The sequence below is a fragment of the Stegodyphus dumicola genome, chromosome X1 (assembly GCF_044657685.1).
Source record: "Stegodyphus dumicola isolate Sdum_Otavi_A_Nest chromosome X1, ASM4465768v1".
NCBI classification, from domain to species: Eukaryota; Metazoa; Arthropoda; class Arachnida; order Araneae; family Eresidae; genus Stegodyphus; species Stegodyphus dumicola.
Window position 1 is genome coordinate 100,403,034 of NC_140780.1, and position 23,626 is coordinate 100,426,659.

Consider the following 23,626-nt stretch of genomic DNA (forward strand, 5'->3'; position numbering starts at 1 on the left):
ATTACACACAGTATTCTTTACTTCTGTGACACAAACTGATTCAATTTTGCGTATAGCAAAGTGAACAATCTGAACAAATATTTAGCAGCTTACATCTCATTTGTTTAAAAAGTATCTACCTACATCAGATTTTGTCTTTTAAGTTGGAAAATTTATAAAACAAAAAATTTAAAAAATGATTAAAATCGTATAAGAAATTAAAAACTTCTTTCAAATGGGAATTATTGATTTGTAAAAAAAACAACATCCTTGTGCATTAAAGTTGTGAAATTCCGTTGTAAAATGGGATTTCTTTTATCTGCATGTAAAAGTAGCTTTATGTTCAACTGAAAAATTTTATTACAAAGTATTTCGTCTCAGATATCAAAAATCCTTTTTACCTAGATCAGTTCAATACCTTTCAAAGTAACGCTATTGCACGAATATTGGGAGTCAAATCTTTGGACTTCTTTTACGCAGAGGAGATAAGAAGCATTCTTACGATATACAATTTAATATCAGCTGTTTTAAGATTTTTCCATTTTAGGTTTAAGCAATCAATCTGAAAAGAACTTAATTTTTTTCCTCTCCTTTTTCTGTTTAATACAGTATCAACTATAAAATCCAGCTCAGTCATATTAAAAAATTATGACCCGCAGGAAATGTTTCTACACGAAAGTATTTAATTCGTTCAAATTTTTTTTTTGCAGTCGATATTACAGTTAGGAAGAGTCACTTATGGAAACACAACAGTGACAAATACAGTAGGGAGTATAAAATAAATTTATTTAAAAACATATTTACATATTTTGTTTCACAATACTTGCTATATTTTTGGAAAGATTTTATATTGATTTTGACAAAATCATCTGCATAAATTAGAGTAGGTTGTGTTATTCTTTCTTACGTGAGTAATTTTTGCCAAACAAGCAAAAGAATAATAGTTTGTGTGTATGTGATTATGGTAAAGCCTGGAGGGCTATCTGCCTAAGGGGAGGGATGCCTTCGTGAAGGACGTTCTAAGGGAAACTGGCTCGTATACACGTTGCACAGGGGGCAAAATCACGAAAGCGCCCGTTCGCAGGGTTCGAACCTCGGACCGAGCTCCGAGTGTTCAGCGACTTTACCGCTCGGTCGCTGGTGGGCCCCAGAAGAGTAATAGAAAGAAACGTTATGAAAAGCAACCGTTTCTCTCCATAATGACATTAATCATCTAAATAATCTGCCTCCATCCAACATCCAGAGACTTAGTTTTAGTTTCTAAATTACTGACCTGCATTCACATGGCTTATGAATCATCTTGTAGTAGTTTTACTATTTAATCTGATTGCTTCAAAGTAATCCAGATAAATATTTTATTGATATTCTAAAGTTCACATTTTGATTGTCACTAATATATTGTCCTCTTAGGATCCTCTCAAACAGCTACATATGCGATTTCTGTAACATTTTCGTTTCGTGACCTATTTCATTAAGATTTTTTGTACATTCTGAAATAAAATTTTTAAAATAGAACTTGTAAGATTTAGAGTAAATTTCGTAATTACACAAGACATTTTCATCACATTTGACACATAGTTTCAAAATTTCTATGCAAGGATATCTTTGACAATAATTATTGCATTTTTTATTTATTTTGAAGATATCTAGATTTTACAGATTTTAAAATCTTGTTTTTAATATAAAAAATCATAAAACCAATATTGTGCTTTATTATATCTAACATAATATGCAGGTTTAAACGCTTAATTAAATTTAGTATTTCGAGATGATGATTATTCCTTTTGTATAAACATAAAATTAAATACCATAACGAAGAAAGAAAAGAAATATTGTGCATTTTGAACAATTATTTGAATATTATTCTTATTTTAGTCACACTTAAAAGTGTTTCTGGATTACCTAAGGAATTATTATTGAAGCATTAAATGGACAGAAAGTGAAGCTTTAAATTTTGATCTACTGCGATATCTGCTTTGAAGCTGACAAGTGCAATTCAGAAGCGGGATCAGTTCCCAACAAGGATGATTCTTCATACATTTTTGATGCTATAATAAACTTTTTTAACATAAACACTAGTCACTTTTCCCTTTCTTCTTTTCTCTTCTTTATTTTAATCGCCTGTAAAGATGAGTAATTTTCTGCATAATTCTCAAAACTATTTTAAATCAGCTTTTTTTTCAGAAGGATGCCCTAATTAGACTCTAAAAGTTTAAGTAAAATATACATGCTCTCTTCCTGTGTGATTTCCTGGAATACAAAGTATAGATATTTATAGGAACACTTTACTGACTTTAAATCTTAAAAATTAGAAAGGTGGAAACGAAAAAAATTGGAGATATCTTCCACATTTTACCCTACATAAATTAATTGCACTGATTAATAGCTTATGTCGCAGTTATACCTGCGAGATAATTAGCATATGCCGCAGTTTTAACTGCAAAATAACCTATAATAATTCATTAAAAATATGCATTTCTGAAAGAAGCTACCTCGCATTGTCATTAACAATGGGAAAAAAATTGTTTCTTCATATATAAGTAGCCAGCCCATTCACCGAGCACCTATTTCTGAAGCAATTGCCAGTATTATAGAAATTTTATACATTCGGCTCCAGGTTAGCTCTAAATTTTGGGCCTTTTCTTGAGTGCATATCATTAGCATTCTGCGTACAATAAGGTTTATTTCTAATTCGTTTTCCAAAATTATACTAATACTTCGGGCCCTTAAATCATCGTTAAGTGTCTCAGCATGCTTTAAAAGGTTATCTGAAAAAAAGATAAACTGTTGATGCTTTGGCATTTTGAAAAAAAGATCAATCTATAATTTCATTTCAAAGCAACTGTTCTTTTGTAAGCCAGAGACGTGATGATAGTCTAAATAGTACAAGGTAATTATTAAATTCCAGTTTTCAAAAGCAGTCAGTTAGGGTTAGTAATTTTTATCAAAATTCGTTAAAACGATTTAAATGAGTAATTAAAGCATAAGGAGAAGTTTTAGTTAAAATAATTTATCTAAATCTATTTTTCCGTATAGAATGCGGAGGGAGAAAGCTTACATACATATTATTTTTAAAACTGTAGCATGTGCTCTAAAGCACCGGAAGACACCTCAACTTCCGACAAAATTCATAATTAAGAATTCTATTATATTAATGGAACTTAATGTTTTAAATTTTTTCGTAGCCGATGTATCTTTAAATAGTTTTTAAACGTTTAAAATTCATTTAGAAGACATCTGATTTATTAATGATAGAGAAAAGTTAAAGATTCCTTTTTCAAAACAGTTTTGCTATTATTGAAAGGTTAGATTTATGACAGTTGAAACTTAGTTGAAAACTTCATAATTCGGTCTTAATGGCAAGCGTAATGATTAATTAAGCTATGCAAATACTTTCTTGACTACAACTATTACAAATACATTCTATACACATAACAGTACGATATTTCTTACATATAGTAATATGTATGAAAATACTCTGATTATTTTCGTATGATAGTAATGTAACTAATTAATGCCCTGAAATCCCACAATAAAATGGCGAAGAAATCAACGATATTTCTTGGATGTACGAAAACAGATAGTTAACTCTTTAATTTAGTCACACAGAAGAAAATCAATGGACAAAAATACCGTTCTTAGCACAAACAGTAAATTGTATATTCATAGTACATACCACTTCATAGTTTTAAATTTGATCGTGATAGTTTAAATGATCAGTTTCTCTTAAGTGCCTTCCTTTTCTTTTCTTTATTCAGGTTTCATTTCAGTTATATGAAAAGGAAAGTTAGTTAACAATTTCAACAGCAGAAAGAGTTTTCTAATATCATATATGATGTTCCCACATTATTAACTGGTGTGCTGTCTGTCCAGAGTTTCTGTGGTTCCATTCGGAGAGAAAATGCAGTTTCATTGAACCTTTGAACATTTGTTTCCCTGATGTATTCTTAATTTAAATAGTAAATTAATTTCAATTTGATCCTGCGAGTAGCGGGGAATCATGTTTTTGCACATTTTTATTAAGCTGTATTTCTTCTAGGTGTAGGTATAAATATAGTATTTTAAATTCTTTAAGCTTGGCACTTTAAGCTTATAGATTCTTTAAGCTGTCTTTAAATTTGTCATTTTGCAGATAAGTGAATTTTGCAGGTAGTGGTGAAGTTCTACTTAGTTGGAAATGTTTTAATTTAAGTTAGAAATGTTTTAATTTAAGTTGTTTTAATTTAATTAAGAAAAGTTTGAATTTTAATTTCAATTTATGAAGCGGTTCAGATTTCTGAAATCTTGTATGATCCCTAAACATAAAAAACAAACTGCTTAAATCAGTAAACCAAGTAGATATCTAGTGCTAATTCGTCTGATTTTTGAGATCCTGGAAAAGGGTTTAATGTCTCGCATTATTTATTTGTTTAAAAATTTTAGGCCATTGTGGCTGATTATCTTGGAGTGATTCAAATCTGCTCTTTGTACCAAAACAAATTGATTTTCTGTAAAATGCTGAATATTAATTGTTTTTTTATCTTATAAAGTTTATTTTTAGGACTTTAATGCCCGTGAATGCTAAAATTCTATTATGATTATCAGTTCCTGAATATCTTTTCTGTAATGACATTTGAAACCTTGTATATTACCTTAGTCTAACAGCTACATGTCAGACGAAATGTCAGCAGGAAGATTACATCTGCAGGCAGATACATTACTTTTTCTTCAGATATAGAGCTTACAGGTATGTTTGCCGCAGTTTCCTAATTAGCAAAGCTATTCTTTCAGTTTTAAGTTGGTTAACCGATTTAAAAAAATCAGTGCAACTTCTACTTATCATCCTTCAGTTCTTACTGCTGTTGTAAGTTAGAGACAAATTCTTGACTCTTTTCAAACATCAAAATTTTCTGCTTTAGTAATAAACAGTGCTGGATTCTTATTTTTGGGCACATATTGTACGTTAATAACGCAGTAAATCGTTTCTTCAGTTTCTTAAATCAGTATCTATTCACTTTTGTACATTAATGTGTGCTCTGGTAAAGTTCTCAAGCAAAACACATATAAGTTCTGTAAGACAGTCCATTTATAAATTTCCCGTTACTTATTATTCATTTAACTGCAGTGGCAAAATATCTCTTATCCTGCTTCTCTCCATGCAGTTTCTGACAAACAATGTTATTTACTTCTTATCAAATTGTGAGCCATCCATCAAATGATGTAAAATTCTATCCTAACATTTTAGTGTATTTCAGAACTTTGATAATGAAAAGAGTTCTAGAAGTAAGAACAATTTTTAGTCTCATAGCTTGAAACTAATCTAGAAGAGCAGTTTCAAAGTCTCTCGATTTTCCAATTTTGCGTTTCTTTGAGACATTTGCATTTTTTATTAGTTTTTCATTAATTATAATTCTTTGCTTTAATAAATTGCAGAATGCTGTTTGGGAAATTCTCAATGTAAATGCAGTTTTTCTATGTCTGCATTTACGAAGAGTATCAAGGGCTTTTCTCAATTTGGCCTGTTATTTTAGTATTAAATCTTTTCGCTTAGACATTTTCGACCTGTTACACGTTAAATACGTAGACACTTTTAGATATGCTCCTTCTGGTAATTTATTCTATCTCAAAACTCACCTTTCTAGGCAGCCGAAAGATTAAATTTTGTCTGTTAAGTCGATATGCCACTTTATGACTACAGGTACAAAGGTTTAAATAGAACATGATTTATTTAAACGTACAAAGTTAGTCCTGGAATTTATGCAAATTTCGCTGATTCCTGTTGTTTTAAGATATGCAACATTTGGTTTTCGTTATTTTGGTTAATATCGGCAGTGCGCTAGTAGTTAGAAAAGCAATAAATAGAGAGCTATTGTCATTAATTTTATTAACATTATGTTATTATAGAAAGTTAGAAATAATATTAACGATTTTTCCACAATAAATAATTTTTCAAGGCCATTTACTTTTACTAATAGGCTGTATTGTATACATCATTTTTCAATTTTTAATATAAATTCATTAATTTTTTATATAAATTCACTAACTTAAACGACGTAAGAAGTAACTGCTTGCGGCAAAATACGATAGGGCTTTCTGCCTAGTTTATCTAAGCAAAAGAAAAGAAAAGAAAATTAACATCTTACTTTATAGTATAGTAATTAATATTTTTATTTAGTTATTTTATTTAACCTTAATAAACTGTGCGAATATTAAAGAGCGTTGCTGTTGTACAGGTTAGCTTATATAATAAATTCCTTCAGTTTCTTTCAAAGTGACAGGGAAAATATAAAGGTTTAAAGCCAAAAAAAATTTTGCAGGTTTTTTTTCAACGATTCTCCCGCATTCATTGTTTTTAATAAGAAAAATACATTTGTCCGAATTTTGTTTTTTCTTTTTGTAAAGAAATAATGACAAATGCTTAATATTGTCTTAAACAGAGTGGGAGGAGACATACATTTACTCTAAAACAAGTACTGATTTTCTTAGAATCTTTTGCTTAATCAAAATAAGTCTGTTCAAAATTACACATTTAACTCAATCAAAAACCCAGTTTTAGTGTAATGACATGTAAATTCATATTAATTTAAAGATTTTAAAGTTTTAAATTTCTTTAAAAAGTCGTTTTGATATTCTTGAAAATTACTCATAATTAAGGCTTCCACTGTCGTTTGAAAGATACTTCCATCGATCTGCCAAAATTTTAATAATTTCTTGGCTACTCAATAAGCTACAATACGCAAGTATAATATAACAATAATACTTAAATATATTAGACCGGAAATAATTTTTCATTGTTATTTGACTTTTCTCCATAACTAATTGATGAAAAGCCGAGTATAAATAATCAAGTGCGTAATATTATGCGTAAATGGACAAGATTGTTTAAAATATTCTTAATTAACGAGAAGCGGTAAATGGCAGAAAGTTGAAAAAATAATAAAGTAGTAATCGATCCGAAGTATCCGAAGCAGCAGAACTTTTATTTTCCATTAATATGATCACAAAAGCATTATCTGAAGTTGTTTCTGAAATAATGTTTGCTTCTGCTTCATATATTTCTTTTCTTAAGTTTGTCTTTTTAATGAGCCGTGTATAAGGTAAAGTTTTAAGCAATAGTTACAGCTTGTGAGTGAAATGGATTTTTAAGGGCGATAAGATTTGTTTGTTCTAGAATTTTATAGTCGTTTGTGAAAACACATGAAAATTTCGCGGAGAGATTTAGCACGTGTTATTTTTTATCACCAAATAATCAATACAGATAAAAAGAATCTTTTATAAGTAAATCGCATTTCACATTTTTTTATAAGCACCAGAAAATGGGCATGGAAATCCAGAATCGCTTTCATATTTGGGAAAATTAAATGAAGAACAAATATTTTAATAAAATTCTTAAGCATTCGAGAGAGGCAGTTTTATTTTTAAGAAAATACATTTACTATTGCGCACAACGCAGAAGGAAATGCTTTCATGTTCATTTAGATATATTATTGCTGTTTACAAATCTTCAAATAGTCATTAAGAATAGATCTATCGTGTCTTTTATAAAACAAGTACAGTGTTGTCTTTGAAATTTGTTCCACTTAACTTATTACATGAAAAGAAAACTTAGTGTGAAATAAAATTATATACACAATGCGTAAAGAATTGCATTATGTGACTTTTAAATGACATTGATTAAAAAATATTTAAAATGAACCAAGATCAAAGAAGTCCTTAGATTTCGGATAACACGACGAAGGAAGCATTGAAAAATATATTATTATGTCAGAGTATATAAGAGGATTTGAATGTATTGCGCTCAAAAATAATTATTTGGCTATTTTTTTCCATAAAAGTTTGTAAAATGTTGGACGTACCAAAAGTCACTAAAAGGGTTGTAGAGACATTAGGTTACTTTAAGCAGGAGACGTGAAAACTGCAAAATGCTTTCGCCTGGACTCGAATCTTGACCTCTCGAATGAGCAGCAAGTGCGCTACTGTTACATCACGAACGCATGCTGGAGTGAGGAAGAAAATACCTTTTAAAGTCATAAAAAACTGTTCGTAAAACTGTTCGTAAAAAAACTGAAATTAAACTTAACTAATCTTAACTAAAAAAATAACTGTTCGTCATACGTGAATGCGGTTTGTACTATAAGTATGTTATGATGTTATGTTATATAACTGATATGTTATGATATATAATTAAATATGTGTTTTAGCAGCAAGAACATTTTAGATCAAAATTCCCCCAATAGATGGCGTTGCACTCCACATGAAATTTAACGGGTTTACCATGTGTTGTACGATTGCTTCATTAACCCAGTGTGCCACAAGTAGGTCTGCATTATGTCCCTCACCACAGAAATTGCATTTTGCAAGGATGTAATAGTACTTTTCACTGGTGCGCTGAACATGTCTGAATCTGTGGAAATGATTTTGCCTCGACTAGTATTGTTTAATTGCTACAAGGATCATGGGGCCCTTGTACACAACCGGAAATTCAAATAGCCCACAAATGTAAATCTACGAAAATCAAGCCCAGTCACTAAAACATGAGCGTCTGAACAGTCTCTTGAGCTTGTAAGATTCTAACCTGTGTTCTTTTAAGTTAAAGTTGAAGAATCTTAAGAATTGATAAGCGAATAATCGCTTGAGTTCGTGAGACAGAAAATGAAACTTGGAAAGGGTTAAATACCCTTTATTATTTCAAATTAAATTCACAGAACTCCTTCTTGGAGTTGTACGATAAAGCCTCTACTCGGGTTTGAACTCAGAAACTAAGAAATTAAACTTAACTAATCTTAACTAAAAAGATATAGCAGAAGCTATCAAGATTCTAACCGAGATGGCTTCTTAACGCTAAATAACGGAGAAGCTATCAAGAGCCTAAAGTACAGCCGAGCGTAATAATAGCTTAAGAGCGAGTAGTCTAAAAAGGCGAACGCGCGCTAGTCAGAATAACTGGTTCTCTCTAACGAAGTCGATAGAACTTCACAGTTAAATACTTCTCATTTGCATTCAAACGCAATTCTAAAAATATGTTCTGGCTGGAAGTTGTAAGCTAGAAATTAAGAAAAGATAGGACAGTAACTTTAACTCAAAATTAACTGTTTGATAAATTAACATAATCCTTACAAGCTTACAAAAATTGCTTCATATGGGCTTGTATAAGAAATTCGAGTTCATGACTTGAAGTTTGATGCCCACTGTATCTTTCTATAAATATGCGCTTATTTTAATGAATTTCAAAACGCCTTGTGACTTTTATTGCGCCAAGTATGTCAAATCCACTTCAAATCTTTTGTTAGCAAAGCACACGGATTCATTCATAAGCAGTAGGTCTATAATAGCGTACCAATTTACAAAAGGTTTAATTAGAAATGAGAGTAAATTTAATTTAGGGGGTCTATTGCCTGGATATGAGGGCATAATGGAACACGAGATCAGCGCTTAAAGGCAATGAATGGAAGGAGTGAAGTTTTATTGATTTATATGGGGTGGCATGACTACAAATCTGGAATATGTAAATTATAAATTCAAACGCAATCATTTCAAAAATGCTTATATAATATTTCTTAGGGCAAGCTGAGAACTGAAATTGTCAAAGGAACATGCCCTTCCGTTCGCTTATTTCTTACAGCATTTAGGTGAAGATATGACCGTTACGTTGTCTAAATACGAGCTGAATACATAGTTTAAGAATAATGGCTCGAATGTTACGTTTCCGAGATAATCAACATATGTTTTTGTAGAGGGCATAAAAACTATAAACGTATATTGTTTTAGGCCATTGAAAAGAGTATAATCCTGTATGTTTCTAAAAATCTTGTCCATTTTATACCTAATAGAATATCGATATCTTTCATCTGAGTCCAACGTTTATGACTTTTTTTCGATTTAAATATTGACTAAAGGAAATGAAATTTTCGATGCAAGTGCAGTAGAAACACAAATTTCAGACCACAAGGCACTGAAGTCTTCCGTGTTACATCAAAACGTCTGTACAAATTTATAGAATAGGCTGTTATACCAAGGTCATTAGCGGGTGTAACGCTTTTGAGGTTTGTCGAATTGAAAAGAGACCTTAATTAAAAGTGCATACTTTCTACCTGGTTAAAGTGAAAAATTTTTCACTATTTTAAAGCGCAAAATATAGAACTGCGTATGTCAGAAGTGCATCTAATGAACACAAAACACGTTGATGGGCCGTGAAAATTCGTGCTAGTATTTGTACGTGGTGTTGTAAGCAATTTTTGTTTAGACTGGTACCACATCTGTTTGGCATGTCCTTATCATCGGTAAGCTGAAAATGCTAGATACATGAAATGAGTTATTGACTAGAGTCAACAAGGCGCGCTGTTTGGATACACATGATTCGCTTAATCTGAGGAATAAACGAGAAGGAATTCTACATTGGAATGCCAAATCTAATGAAAAGAAGATGAAATGTTATTATCTAAATAATCAAATCAATAGTAAGACAATGACCAAAGCCTTATCGAAAATCACTTCATCTCCTAGAAGAGTTTAACCTGGTTGTGTGGTGGACTATTCTTGAAGTTATTCTCACGTCTTCTTCCGTTTAGACCGAATTATCAAAGTGGGCGTTATAGTAATGAATTTCATGCAGATTAATGCCAGGGAATCTCTCTAAATTCCGAAGTTTTAAAACGACATGGTGCTTTTATGCTGTAAATATATCTAAAAAAACTGTGAAAACTGTCAAAAATTGAAATATAAAAATTTTGCTCTCCCTTCATATTTTTCTATTTTATCTCAAATTTATTGAGAGTTTCTTGACCGCAAAACTATCACTGATGGCAAAGAGGCCCAAAATGCAGTTCATAAATTCTTGGCATAACAGAATTCTGATTTCTTTTGTTAACGAATCCAACCGTTGAAAGAGTGATAGCCAAAGTGGATGAATAGCGAGACAAACGACTTTGACTAACAATATATCGTTGATTTTAACTTTTTAACATCTGAAGCTGACATACATACTAGGCCATGCATTTTATTAGCACCAATATACGGTATAAATTAGTTTTTCAAATAGAAACCGGCTAAGCTAATGGAAAGCTACATACGTCATTAGACTTCAGTGAAGTTCTTTCGAGAAAAAACAGCCTTCTATTCACGAAAAGGGGATATATGCTTAACTACGAGAGAGGGAGAATTTTTGCTTTCTCTTTGTCACCCGAAATATATGAGCCTGACAATAAAAATTTTCAGGCTGCTGAATTAACAACCTAATGAGAAATTTCTTAGTAGAAAAAAGTAGCAGATTTTTACTGTGACATACAGTTAAAATTTACATCAGTGGGCAAACTTTAAACTGATATCAGTTGAACAAAAAATTTCATTTTGAGAATCTGGCATTTCAGAAACCTGGCTGAATCATTCAATTATTATTTTTATTTTCTTTGTTTCTTTATTGTTGTGAAGCAGCTGTTACATTTATGTACAGTTTGTTATCTGTGCAAAATAAAATCTATGAAGTGTCAGAAAAAGTATATCAGAAACGTGAAAACCCATCTTATAAGAAATATCATGTGGATATAAAGATTACTCATATTTTACTTCAATTTTCATAGTTTCGACACTCATGCGTTTGCTTAAATTTACCTGTTACTCTCAAACGATTTATCTCTGATTCCGAAATTAACAGTTATTGGTTTTTATCTGATATTATTGCAACACAAACATTTAACTTACCGTAATTTCATAATATGGTAGAATAATATAGTTTCTGCTACTTTATTATATGAAACAAAATTGATTATGAAAATTATTTCCATAGACTACAAATGAAGAATTTTCGAACCTATTTTTTGACACGAAATGTTGACGTTTTTAACAATCCGTGTGTGTATAAATATAGAAAACGAGAACTAATGCAAAATACACTGCTTATGGTTTCAATGCATTAAACGTTGCTATTAATAACATTTATTTGTTAAATTACTCAAATCTTGCATTCGTCTCTAAATTCTAGGGTATATTTCTCATAAACGTATACATATTTCTTGAATTCACTACGAAATATTCTCTTATGCCGAAACTTATGTTCTTTCACATTTAAAAACACATTTAAAAACTATGTACTTTCACATTTAAAAAAATTAAGATCAAAATAGAACGATTAAAACGTTAAAACTTTGCTGAAATACATACATACACACACACACACATATATATATATATGTATTATACTTTATTTAAGCGTGAACCTCATATATATATATATATATATGAGGTTCACGCTTAAATAAAGTTTTGCTATAAAGTGTAAAAAAAAAAAAAAAAAAAAAAAGACAAATCTTTCTATACTTTGAAAACAGACTTCGGTAATTCTCACTGATAATCAGAACTGATAGGGAACATGTTTTTATTATGTTACTCTTATGGACTGATAAAATGTTGCATTGTAATCCATATAATAGTTTGTCTTCAGTTCACTTTGAATTAACAGAAATAAACCTATAGGCTGGCGAGATCACATCAATGGAAGGTGAGCGTCTCTTTCTTCTTTGTTTTCCTATTATTATTACGCAGTTGATTAAAATTAGATGGGATAGATGGAAACTAGATTATAACCAAAGTGGTCACTTTGGCTATAATTACGCAAGGAGCGAAAGGTTTCATCAAAACCATAGAACCTGAATTTGTTAGTTGTGCATAAAACTGCTTGCACAGCTGAATTCCCTGTTAAATTATTAAGTCTCGTTAAGTTAGCTCTCGTAGGCCAGCTGTGACGGGACCGCAAAAACGTGTAGTTGCTTTGATTATTGAGAATTTTGAATTCTTGATAATGAGAATACTCATTAGTAACATGAACTATTATTTAATAAAGTAAATAGCAAAAACTAAAATTGTTTAGTACGCTACGTGTATTTCATTTGAAATGGCATTTGGAGTTTACTCTTTACGAGAATATTTGAGAAAACATATTGTTATGAATTTTCTACATAGATAAGATAATTTTTGTGCAATTATATGTGAAATTGTTGTATTTTTGTGTGTAATTTTGCTAATAATTTATATTGCAGTCAAAAAGTTTCGCCGCATGGTTTAAGGAAACTACTGTTTTCCCAAAAGTCATAGTCATGTTCTTTGCAACAGCTAAGAAACCTATATTTTATTTTACAACTGAACACTCATATTCAACACATTCTATAGATCGAACAACGTAGTCTAGGATACACTGTCAGTCATAGACAATACCCGTCCTCCTGAAATAGATTTTACAGCTCTTGCAGGTGCGCAAATTTATGATGAGGAACTGCAGTCTATTCTAAAAGATAAAAATGCTTCACTCTCTTGTTGTCTTTATCATTTAGTTTACTGAAAATTTAGTTTGATGTCAATCACAACTAAATTTGTCCTTTTTAGCTGTTCGTCTTGAAATATTTACAATATTGCATAGGTTAGCTTATCATAGAATTCGTGCTAAAGCCGCTTAATTTGAAATCATGTTACATACCCCACAATTCTATCGACGTTACTGACTGAACAAGTTCGTGGTCTAATTGTCAAAGATACGAAGCTCTAAGCGCCCTATCTGGATTCTTCTATTTCTTTCTATCTACATTCTCCTGGGTTTGAATATGTCCGTATTGATACAGTTGGACCATTCTCCCTATCAGATGGTTTCTGTGTATTATAGTAGTAACCGATGGGACTTTGCATTGCTTGGGCTTCGTTCTGCACTGTTAGGAAACCTTTATGCGATCAGCACTGAGAGAGACTATGAGAAATCCATCCGTCTTCCAAGTGAATTTCTTCAACAACCACAGGAACAACTTAGCGACAACATACTCCGTCTTCAGCTCTCTTGAAACTTGCCCACATACGTTCATGGATAATGCCTGCCAGAAGGCATAATCAGATAGTCCTTAAAATGATCTGTACGAAGTTATTTCCAGAACAGACAAATATTTTCATCCTTCTAATTAATAGGAAATAGAGCGTTATTTTCTCGAATGTGATAAAACATGTGAAAATAATCCATTTATATTAAAAGAACTGTCACCCGGGGATTTGGCTAGCATTACTCCTGTAAAGATCCACTTTGGTAGAACCGGGAAATCCAAAGCAAAATATTTGTAAACATATCGTACCTGCGGTACCAGGGATAGAGGAATACCATGGTATAATAAATGTCAGATACACTTAAATTTTTAACTTTGTATGATTTCATGCAGAATCAAGTCAGTCCCCTGCGCAAGCTGTTGAATTTAGTATAGTACGAACACTACTTATTAAATGTTATGTTTTATTAATGTCTACAATAACTGTGATATACCATTACTTGGATAAATTTTTCCTAAAGAGTAATCTGCATATGGATTAATAACTCGTCATAGCCTGATGGTTCAGTTCTTTGGTTTATGCTGAAACCATTCACGATCAACCATATTCTATCAGCTATAATGTCATAGTTATTACTCTCGTGGCTAAATCGTAGAAGCTTCTGTTGATTGTGATATAACGCTTCATATATTCATTAATGTCTCTCTGTGAAACACTAATAGATCTATTCCTAGTTCTCACAACATAAGCAAAATAGTAGAAATTGTTATTCACATATTATAGCAGCAAGAGCAGATAATATTACAGAATTTGTGAATGTAAAATCAATCACATTAACAGCAAGACACAGTATATAAAAAGTAAAAAAGCATAAAAAATAAATTTACTCATTATATCATTCTGAATGCATAGCCAAATATTAAAGCAGCTGTTCAAAATAATACAATATTCACGAGAGGAAGAATTCATAAAAATTACAGAAAAATTTTACCATTCAAAATATGATCAGCTTCCTCTAAAGTTATCGCAAAAGAATAAAAACATGGTCGAGAATCGAATTTTTAATTTATTTACTTTTTTCGCAACGTGGAAATGAAGGCCTATAAAAAAACTTATTTCTTTCCCATTTCATTAAAATTGTCCTCGAAAGACATTGATATCCATTTAGCTAATTAATTTATCAAGAAATCAGTTTGTCAATTCAATTCATCTAAAGCACTTTACTTTTTATAAGCTTTATCTCTCCGAAATGATAGAAAAGCATCCAGAGATAATGAACTCTTGAAGGTTAGCAGCTAAGAAAAATATGACAGATTTGGAAAGTAAGCGTCATTCATACCACACTCACGTTAGCGCTATTTCTTCCAGATTTTAGGATACTAAGGTCAAACTCGCGCGCTTTTTCTATCGATTGAATAAGAAATAAAGTTGGCCAAAGCTGCTGAAAAAGCTGTGGGAGAATTCACCTCACGAAAACTTGATCTTCTGACAGCTCTGTGAAGACGAACTATTGTTCTTCTTAACACTGAAAACTTTGGAAATATTCTTTGCAGCAGCCGTATCCTGGATTACACAATTCTTATTGATTTCAGTGGTTTACTGATTTGGTTATGAAGGGAATGTACTTGGTTCTTCAAGATAAAAACGAATTCCTAGTTTTATTTCTAAATATGGAATTTGTTGCCAAAGCGCTTGAAAAAGCTAGTATTATAAATATATTAGAGTACTCTTAATGTCATGTTGCATTTGTTTAAACACTATTTTATTTGTAATAAAAGATATGATATTCAATAAAGGCCATTTTATAGGTTTGGGGTTTTTTCTAAAATTATAAGTATTATTTCATACAAGCCGAAACTTATTCATTTCAGGAGCTTAAGGTTTTAATAATTCGTATAATTAGAAATAATGGATTATTTAAACAATAGTGCGCATTTTCAAAATCAGTTTCTGATCTGAAATGGAAGAATCTTAAAACTGAACAAAGAATTTCTTTTGTCGAAATGTCAAGTTAAAATAATTTACGTAGATCATAAGCCTCAAGATATTATCTCAAATTAGCACTAACCTGGTGTTAAAGTACTTATTATGTCAAGCTTGAGAGGAAAAAATGTTAATTTTTACGAAAAGAAAGCGTTGTTAATAAAAGGTATTTATCTGACTAATACACAATGAAAAACATCTCAAAATGAGGATTTTATTACATGCGTTGAAATTTTATGTATGGTATGCATATTATCACAACTGAATGTTCACTAACTAATTATTATTTTCTCAGAAAATGTGGAAAATGAATGAAAATATTATCAAAAATTGCAATTCTGATGATTGAAAATTGTACTCTGTAACTATGATATTTTTTCAATAGTTTAAATTTAAAACAGACTTTCTATGTAGAAACACGCTTTCTGTGTAGAAAGAAATCATTAACTAATACATAAATGTTTCTTTAAAATCAGCGATATATTTTTGTCATTTTCTGAATGACATTACATAAAATAATAGCACGAAGAGCATCGAATTTATAACCTCTCATTCGTTTCATTATTCGTTACTAAGTTAAAATAAAAAATCTATCGAATTCAGAATTACTGCTACATAACGACAACTTTCTTCTGATGTGTCATTTAGAGCAAAATCTCCCAAATTGCAAATGACTCCGAGCAATTTTCACTACCACCCTACTTATGATTTCTTTCTCGCTGCTACCTTCAACTAAGTAATAAGTATAAGCTTATTTTAGTGTAAGAAGTGAAATACGTAAAGGGTTTGGTTGCTGTGGTATCATAAGCAATATTTCAGCTTCGATATCGCAGTAGTTCGAGCAATTTGAAGGGTGAATGGTAGGAGTGTTAGAAAGCAAATATCCAAATGTTGTTAAGTCTAAATATCATAAATGTGTCTGGTACAATTTATACTTCTTTTAAACCAAAAATAACTTATTTTATTTTAAAATGCTTCCTTTATGTAACCTGAGAACCACCTCTTACTGCCGTTGGGTAATCTCTTTGTTCAATTAATGCATTAATCGCAAAAATGCAAAATACATTTACTTACAGGTTGTAGCATGCTATATGAGATTATGTTTTAATAATTCTGTTTATCGCGACTCATATTTATAAAGTAATATGTTGCTTGATTTTTTTTTAAATGTTACCCATAGACAGCATATACTTCATAGCAAACATCTTACATTTTACGAATGCCTCTGCACTTGTAGAAATTATGAGTCATTGTGAATGAAGGATACACTGGAAATACGTTCTATGCTATGTTAAAAATTAGAGGAACTACTGCATGATGCAAAAATATATAGATTTCAACAAACATCAACCTGACTATATAAAAATTCACATTTTACATAACTCTGAAATATACAGTTATTTTTCAGCCCAAAGTAAAATATGTCATTTTAAAAGGTTGCGGAGTGACTAGGCCACATCGAAGCAGGAGACATGAAAAATTCTCTCGCCGGGACTCGAACCTTTGACCTCTCGAAGTGCGCCGAGTGTGCTGGCCATTACACCACGAAGACATGCTACGAAGGTGGGAGAATACCTTATATACTCCCCCTTTAAAATGGCGATTTGGGATAAGAGACCCAATCGCCAAATCCTGGTGGTGCAGAATCATCATCCACCACCTTTTCAGTTCGGGCGCCACTGTAGAGACATTAGGTATTTAAAAAAATCAGAAGACGTGAAAACTGAGCAGTGCCCTCGTCGGCACTCAAACCACAGACCTCTCCAATACGTGCCTAGTGTCTGACCGCTACACCACGAAGGCATACGAAGAAGGCGGGAGAAGTACCTTATAGGGTCAAAACAAAAATAGTGTCTTTCATTAATTAAATTTTATTGCCTTAATTAACTTCCTCTTACCCAACCTAAAGTAAAATTTATATAGTAAGAAAAAATAAGAGAAATGTTGTATTATTTCTTAGCCAAACTTAAAGCATTTAAACTGCTAAGAGTTTGAATGTAGGCAAATGTTCAGCCCCTAAGGGCTTAATATATTATTTACTACAGTCAGAAAGGTAGAAATAATTAAATGATTTAAGTCTATGAATTATATTAACAAATATAATTGGTCGCTTCAATAATGTATTTGCTTTAGCTTTAGGAAGCAGAATCTTTGTTACTCTTAGAGTTTAAAAGCAACTGTGTTTTCTCTCAGATGCAATTAGCTTAACTCCCGGTTAAATTATGTACCAAATACTATGAGTTACCAAAAAGTACATAAAAGAAGAATTAGTATAACTATAGCGTAACGTCAGCAACCACTAAATTACAAAACTATAATTTTTTATGATAATATTCTGTATACTAGGGGTGGCCAAACTACATGACTGTAAAAATTCCATTTTGGAATTCAGGATAAATCAGGAGTCGCACTTAGAGTTTTAGAAAGCCAAAAGTGCATATTTAAATCATTTTAAAAGTAGCGAAATAGGTTTTAAATAGAAAGAAAAGTCTGGTATCTTAGTGAAAAGAAACGAAATTAATTAGTTACTTTCTTTTGGACATTGAATAGTTTTAGTTTACCATAGTTTCCGCATATATTTTATTCATATTACAATCGCACCATTCACCTGCGAGAGCCTCTCTGTGATCATCCCTGCTATATACCATATGGAAAATAATATAACGTGATTTTTTTTCTTAAAGAACGTTTTTAAAAATAATGCACTTCTTGTATGTGCAGATGATAATTTAAAACATATATTAAGAGAATCTGTTCCCTGATAACTTTTTCTTAAAATGAAAATTTATTTAGTTTAACATGAAGGTGCAACAGTGTTATTGTTTTATGACCTTTCTTATAGAATGCTTTCAGTAATACACACACATATATATACACCCGAGGCCGCCTTACATGTAAGTATCCTAAATTTTTCGTGTAAAATATTTAGAAGTATTTTTAAAAAGCCATTTTATGTATGAGAGCGAATTATATTTTTGTATTATTTTTAAGAAAATTTATAAAAGAATATATGGTTTTTTATTATGTCACGTAAGCAATACAATGCTTTAACTTTTAACTATTACAAGTCATTCACGTAATCTTGAAATTAAATCAGGAAAGATTCGCTTCAGCGCAGATTTATAAGAACACTTCTAAAAAATCTTTGCATGTGTGAGTTTTATGAACTAAATGATTATTAAGATGCATACGAATATATTCAAAAAACACGATATACTGAATATCTTTTTAAACCATACCGTGCACATCTGAGTTGATATGTGGATTTTCTCATGAAAGACATTAAATATCACTAATCGTAAATAACTGTAAATATATTATTCCGCATTAAAATGTCTTAGGCACTTTCAGTTCTTGCTTTACTATGAATACATCTATCTTAAAATTCCTTAGATAAATTTTAAGATACCCTTTTTTGAACTTTAATAGCAAGTTGAAAAGTTTGTGTTAAGTTACAATTATTCAATGGGAAATCATTATTTAAAAAACTTTCATCCTGAAAAAAATTTTGGAAGTAACATAATTTTGAATTTCCTATCAGCGTGATTTAGTAGCAAAAGCTATCGGAAATAGTATGACTTCCAGGTTAATGTTTCATAACATACCCATGATAGATAAGTCACTATCATGGCCACTAGTTTGTACATTGAAAATACTTTCATCTGACTAACTCAAGAATGATGTTACTTTTCTGTCATAAAATGGTAACAGTCATTTAGCAGGACAAATTGAAACGATTATCTATAAATTGAAAACGATTATCTATATTTTAGTCTACATACAATATGTAATCTGATACTAAAATCCTAAATGTATTTAATTCCGCAGTTTTTTCCGCAGACCAAAAAATAAGTTTTCCCGAATTTAGAAATTTCTAGAACTGGATTAATTTTTAAACTGCAAGTACAGGTGAGTTAACTTATAATTTCGTGCCTGACACTAGATTCTTAAAAAAACAAATTGAGTAAGGAGCCATTACCAATTCAGAAAAATTGATCTCATTCCGCTAGGTTTGAATATGGGCTTCATTTGTAATTGGATTACGTTAGTAGTAGTTTAAGTCAACTGTATAATCAGACTCGGAAAAAATGAGTAGTTAGATTTAGTAGAATCGGAAAGCAAAAAGTAATCAGCTAATACAAAATACAGATATAATGATTTTATAGATCAGATATAAGTATGAATATGTTTTCGTTTGCGAGATTTAGGAAGACACATGTTTAAATATACAAAGTCTTAACTACTCGAATGCTAAATTTTTATACATGTTTCAAAGTTTCCTCATTAAAAATATGGCTTACCTTTTTGGCATCTAAAACTGTTTTTTTTCCGTAGTTAAATTAGCTAAATGTTTGTGATTTGCCAAATTTTAACAACTTTTTCTTGTGTTAATAATGCTATATTGTAAAAGGTTTCCCTAAAGTATAAGGTCTTAGCAATTTTTATGCATAATCTATATAGTTCTAGAAAATGGGAATACAGTATTGAAATAACACAGAAAACAACGTTTGATCTAAAAACGCAAAAATCTTAATATTACGCAAAATTCTTCTTATCTTTTAAAGAAAGAAATGTAGCTTTAACCTCTGCTTTCAAATATATAATAATATGGAAATATTTATAAATTACTTTATCCTTCAGGATAGTGAGATTCAACGTAAAACGTTAAATAAATGGTCTTGTAGGAAAATTTCTTAGCGAAATGCGTTTTTGACAGTTTGTCCTTTTGTGAGCCAAGCGTCTTTATGGAACGACTTTCGTGTGTCAAAAGTTAGCGAATGAAACAGGACATGAATCATTTTTATATTTGCTCTAAGCAAGTCATCGGTTACACGTCATCGGGGCAAGCCATTGATGGTAGAAATTTCTGATTGGTCATGAACAAAAATGTTTTTTCTAAATCAATCTCAGTTAATCTGGATTTATCCAACTTTTGGAAACGAATACTTAAAATGAATAAATAAAATAAAGCATTTTTTTATTTCTAAAATACATTTTCAATAACACGTTTCACTTTCTAAAGATATATGCACGCAAATGCTACATAAAATCGATTAAATTTATTTTGGCTCTGGATGAAGACAATAAACCTTTGGGTGAAGATAGAAAAGGAGCAAAGGATCTTCGAAAACAGCCGGGCCTCTCAATAATACGTGTTAACTTATAAGCATGATGCAACTCAACTAAAATTTGCATTTTCTGAAAGCGGTTAATAGTTCACAGAAAATTGCTTAACTTATATTATCCTTATTAAAAATTAATAATAAAGGCATGTTATTTTTACACATAAAAACACAGTTTGGTAACGACATATAAGATAGCTCCAAAATTAAATAGTTTATGCCAACAAAAAGTCACAGTCATTCATTTTAATGACATATGTTTTAAACTTAAATAAATTTGTGTTTTATTCACATATTGGGATGCTAATATGTATTAGTAAGTTTTGAGTGGTATGAGATACATATATCTCAGCTATTTTTTTTCAAGTGGTGAGTTCCTTTTTGCACCAATTTTCGGTAGAATATTCAGAAAACTATTTAACGCTTTAAAAGAGAAATTATAGAGATTCATTTTAAAAATCATGTATTGAAATAAATTCTCCCACGTAGTTACAAAAATTTATTTTCCCGGAAAGTATTAAATTTCATCTTTTCCATTTACTTCTCAAAGAGTTTACAGCTAAATTATATTGTGAAATATGCTTCCTGTTGATGAATTTTAAGTATGATATTCATTTTTTCCAAAATGATCGAAAGTGTGAATCTGTTACATACATTGAATGATATATTTGGTTCGTAATCTTTGAATATAAATGCAGCAGCCAAACCCGAATTATAATTATACATATTTTCTATCGTTATTATTGCGTATATATTCAGAAAACACGGCTGTAGGATTTTATATAAATATTTTCTTAGATTATTACATCAATAACAAACACTTTTTTATAATGACGATTTTTATTAGAAAGTCTTTCATAGGCTCATTGTTATAAAATTTATTAACTTTTTCTTTCTTGTATTTAAATTTAAAACTAAGTGAGCTCGTCTTCTTAATTATTAAAAAAGTGCGTTGTCAGGCATTTTGTTTCATAACAGAACACTTGTATTTAAATAAAATATTGATTCAACTGTTAGGCGTGGGAGCAGAAATGTTCTTTCTTGGGATAACCCAAGGATAGGGTAAAATCCTCTTTTTTTTTCTTAAAATAAGAATTTAACAAGATTTAAAAATGAAATTTGCAAAAATTGGTTTTGAAACCTATTTACTTGCTGTTTTCAGTTATAACTTTCTTAATTTCCCGTTCAAAATTATGCACTTAAAGCAGAGATGTTATCCTAGTTCGAAATTTTCTCTTTAAAGCCATGTTCGTAAAACATGGCAGGCAGCAAACTAAACGAATGTATGAAATCATAAATCACCAGCTCAATTTATTACCTCATTAAAGAGGTTTACTGCTGTTTTTTCAATCTTCCATTTGCTTTCTTTGTTTTCCATAACACTCTTCCATATTTTTCAAAAATTTTGTAAAAATATAAAACGGCATTATCATTCGTGATCTTCTAGCGACTTTTTCATTCATAAAGCTGAGGAATTGTTGACATAAAAAATTACTTACGTTGAATGTAGATGTAACTATGACAGAAGACTGTGACCAAGAGCCATGTCCTGGGACAGCGTGTACTTCCCATCGGATGCATCGCAAGAGCGTCTTCTTTCCGTGAATCCTTCACGCTGACTGCGTGGTGGCGGCGGCTATCTGTACTTTCCTTTCTCTGGACGCGAGACCGATGGCGTTGCCGGAATCTTTTGTCCAATCGGAAGGAAATGCGAAAGGCGCGCGCACATCAAACCGGAAATGGTTATACATATAAATACAGAATGTCTATATCAGTATATATAGTCCTGTACTTATGTATCTTCAAGTATGATGGTTCATTTTCAAAGGAAGAATAATGAACTCACACATAGCCCCCCCAAGCATCTTTTTATCCGTTACCCCCTGTCTACCTAATTTCATGAATTGTCACTAATTAGGCAGATAGACTAGTTAATATAGATAAGAAGACTGGTCTTCTTGAATTTTATTTCTTTCACTCTTTTAATGTCTCTTTCACTGCTGAAAGAAGATAAATGATTGATATAAAAATAATTTTCATAACTCATTATTTAGAAAGTGGAAATCTAGTGTAAGAGAATCCAGTGAATTAGAAACGGTATCCAGAAAATCTGCTCTCGTTTGTTCTCATCATTTGAGTCTTTAAGATCTGTGCGTAGTGCTTTTGGAGAAAGATGTAACCATTCAGTTCTTGATCATAAATCACTAAACGATAATATGAGACGTAAGTAAATTAGTTTACCAAGCTCCAAACAAACTCATTAAAAGCATCCTTTTCTTAAATAAAATATTACAAAATCTTATGACAACTTATTTAACTAATGTACTCATAGTTAATTTCGTGATTTTCTGTAAAAAGTATATTGTTGTTGTTGTGACTTATCTCATTTGTTTGACAACATCCGAAAAAGCCAATGAAATTCATCGTGGCATGGAAAACAAGATTTCGCCTTTCTTTGACTAGAGCCTTGAACACTGTACAGGTGACAGTTCGACTTGGCACAGTTCTGCGCCCAAATTTTATGGACAGCACTCATGGGATCTCCTACCCCTCTTCAACTACCATCAAACTCTGGAGAGCAATTTCGGCTCGCCATGCATTTAGAGTGCTTTCATGCCTCAGAGACACTTTACATTTACAAACATCCATGTCTTCTCAGGGATTCAAACCCGAGCCCTTCGGTATCGCAATAGGCTTCCCTAACCACTACACCATCTGGGCAGCGTTGGTAAGATAGTAAAAGTATAATCTCTATAATTCTGTTGTGA

General features: G+C 31.1%; 1 protein-coding gene across 2 annotated transcripts in view; it reads right to left on the reverse strand.

Moving 5' to 3' along the window:
• LOC118199069 (uncharacterized) overlaps positions 1 to 22,526 on the reverse strand; it is a 444,531-nt gene extending 422,005 nt beyond the window's left edge. For both annotated transcript variants that reach the window (XR_015038332.1, XM_085807076.1), the window contains exon 1: positions 22,358 to 22,526. Coding sequence is in view for 1 of the 2 variants with exons in the window: in XM_085807076.1 (XP_085663202.1) it covers positions 22,358 to 22,439 (82 nt within the window). In the remaining variant the exon portion in view is untranslated. The remainder of the gene's footprint in view (positions 1 to 22,357) is intronic.
• Positions 22,527 to 23,626: the final 1,100 nt, after the last annotated feature.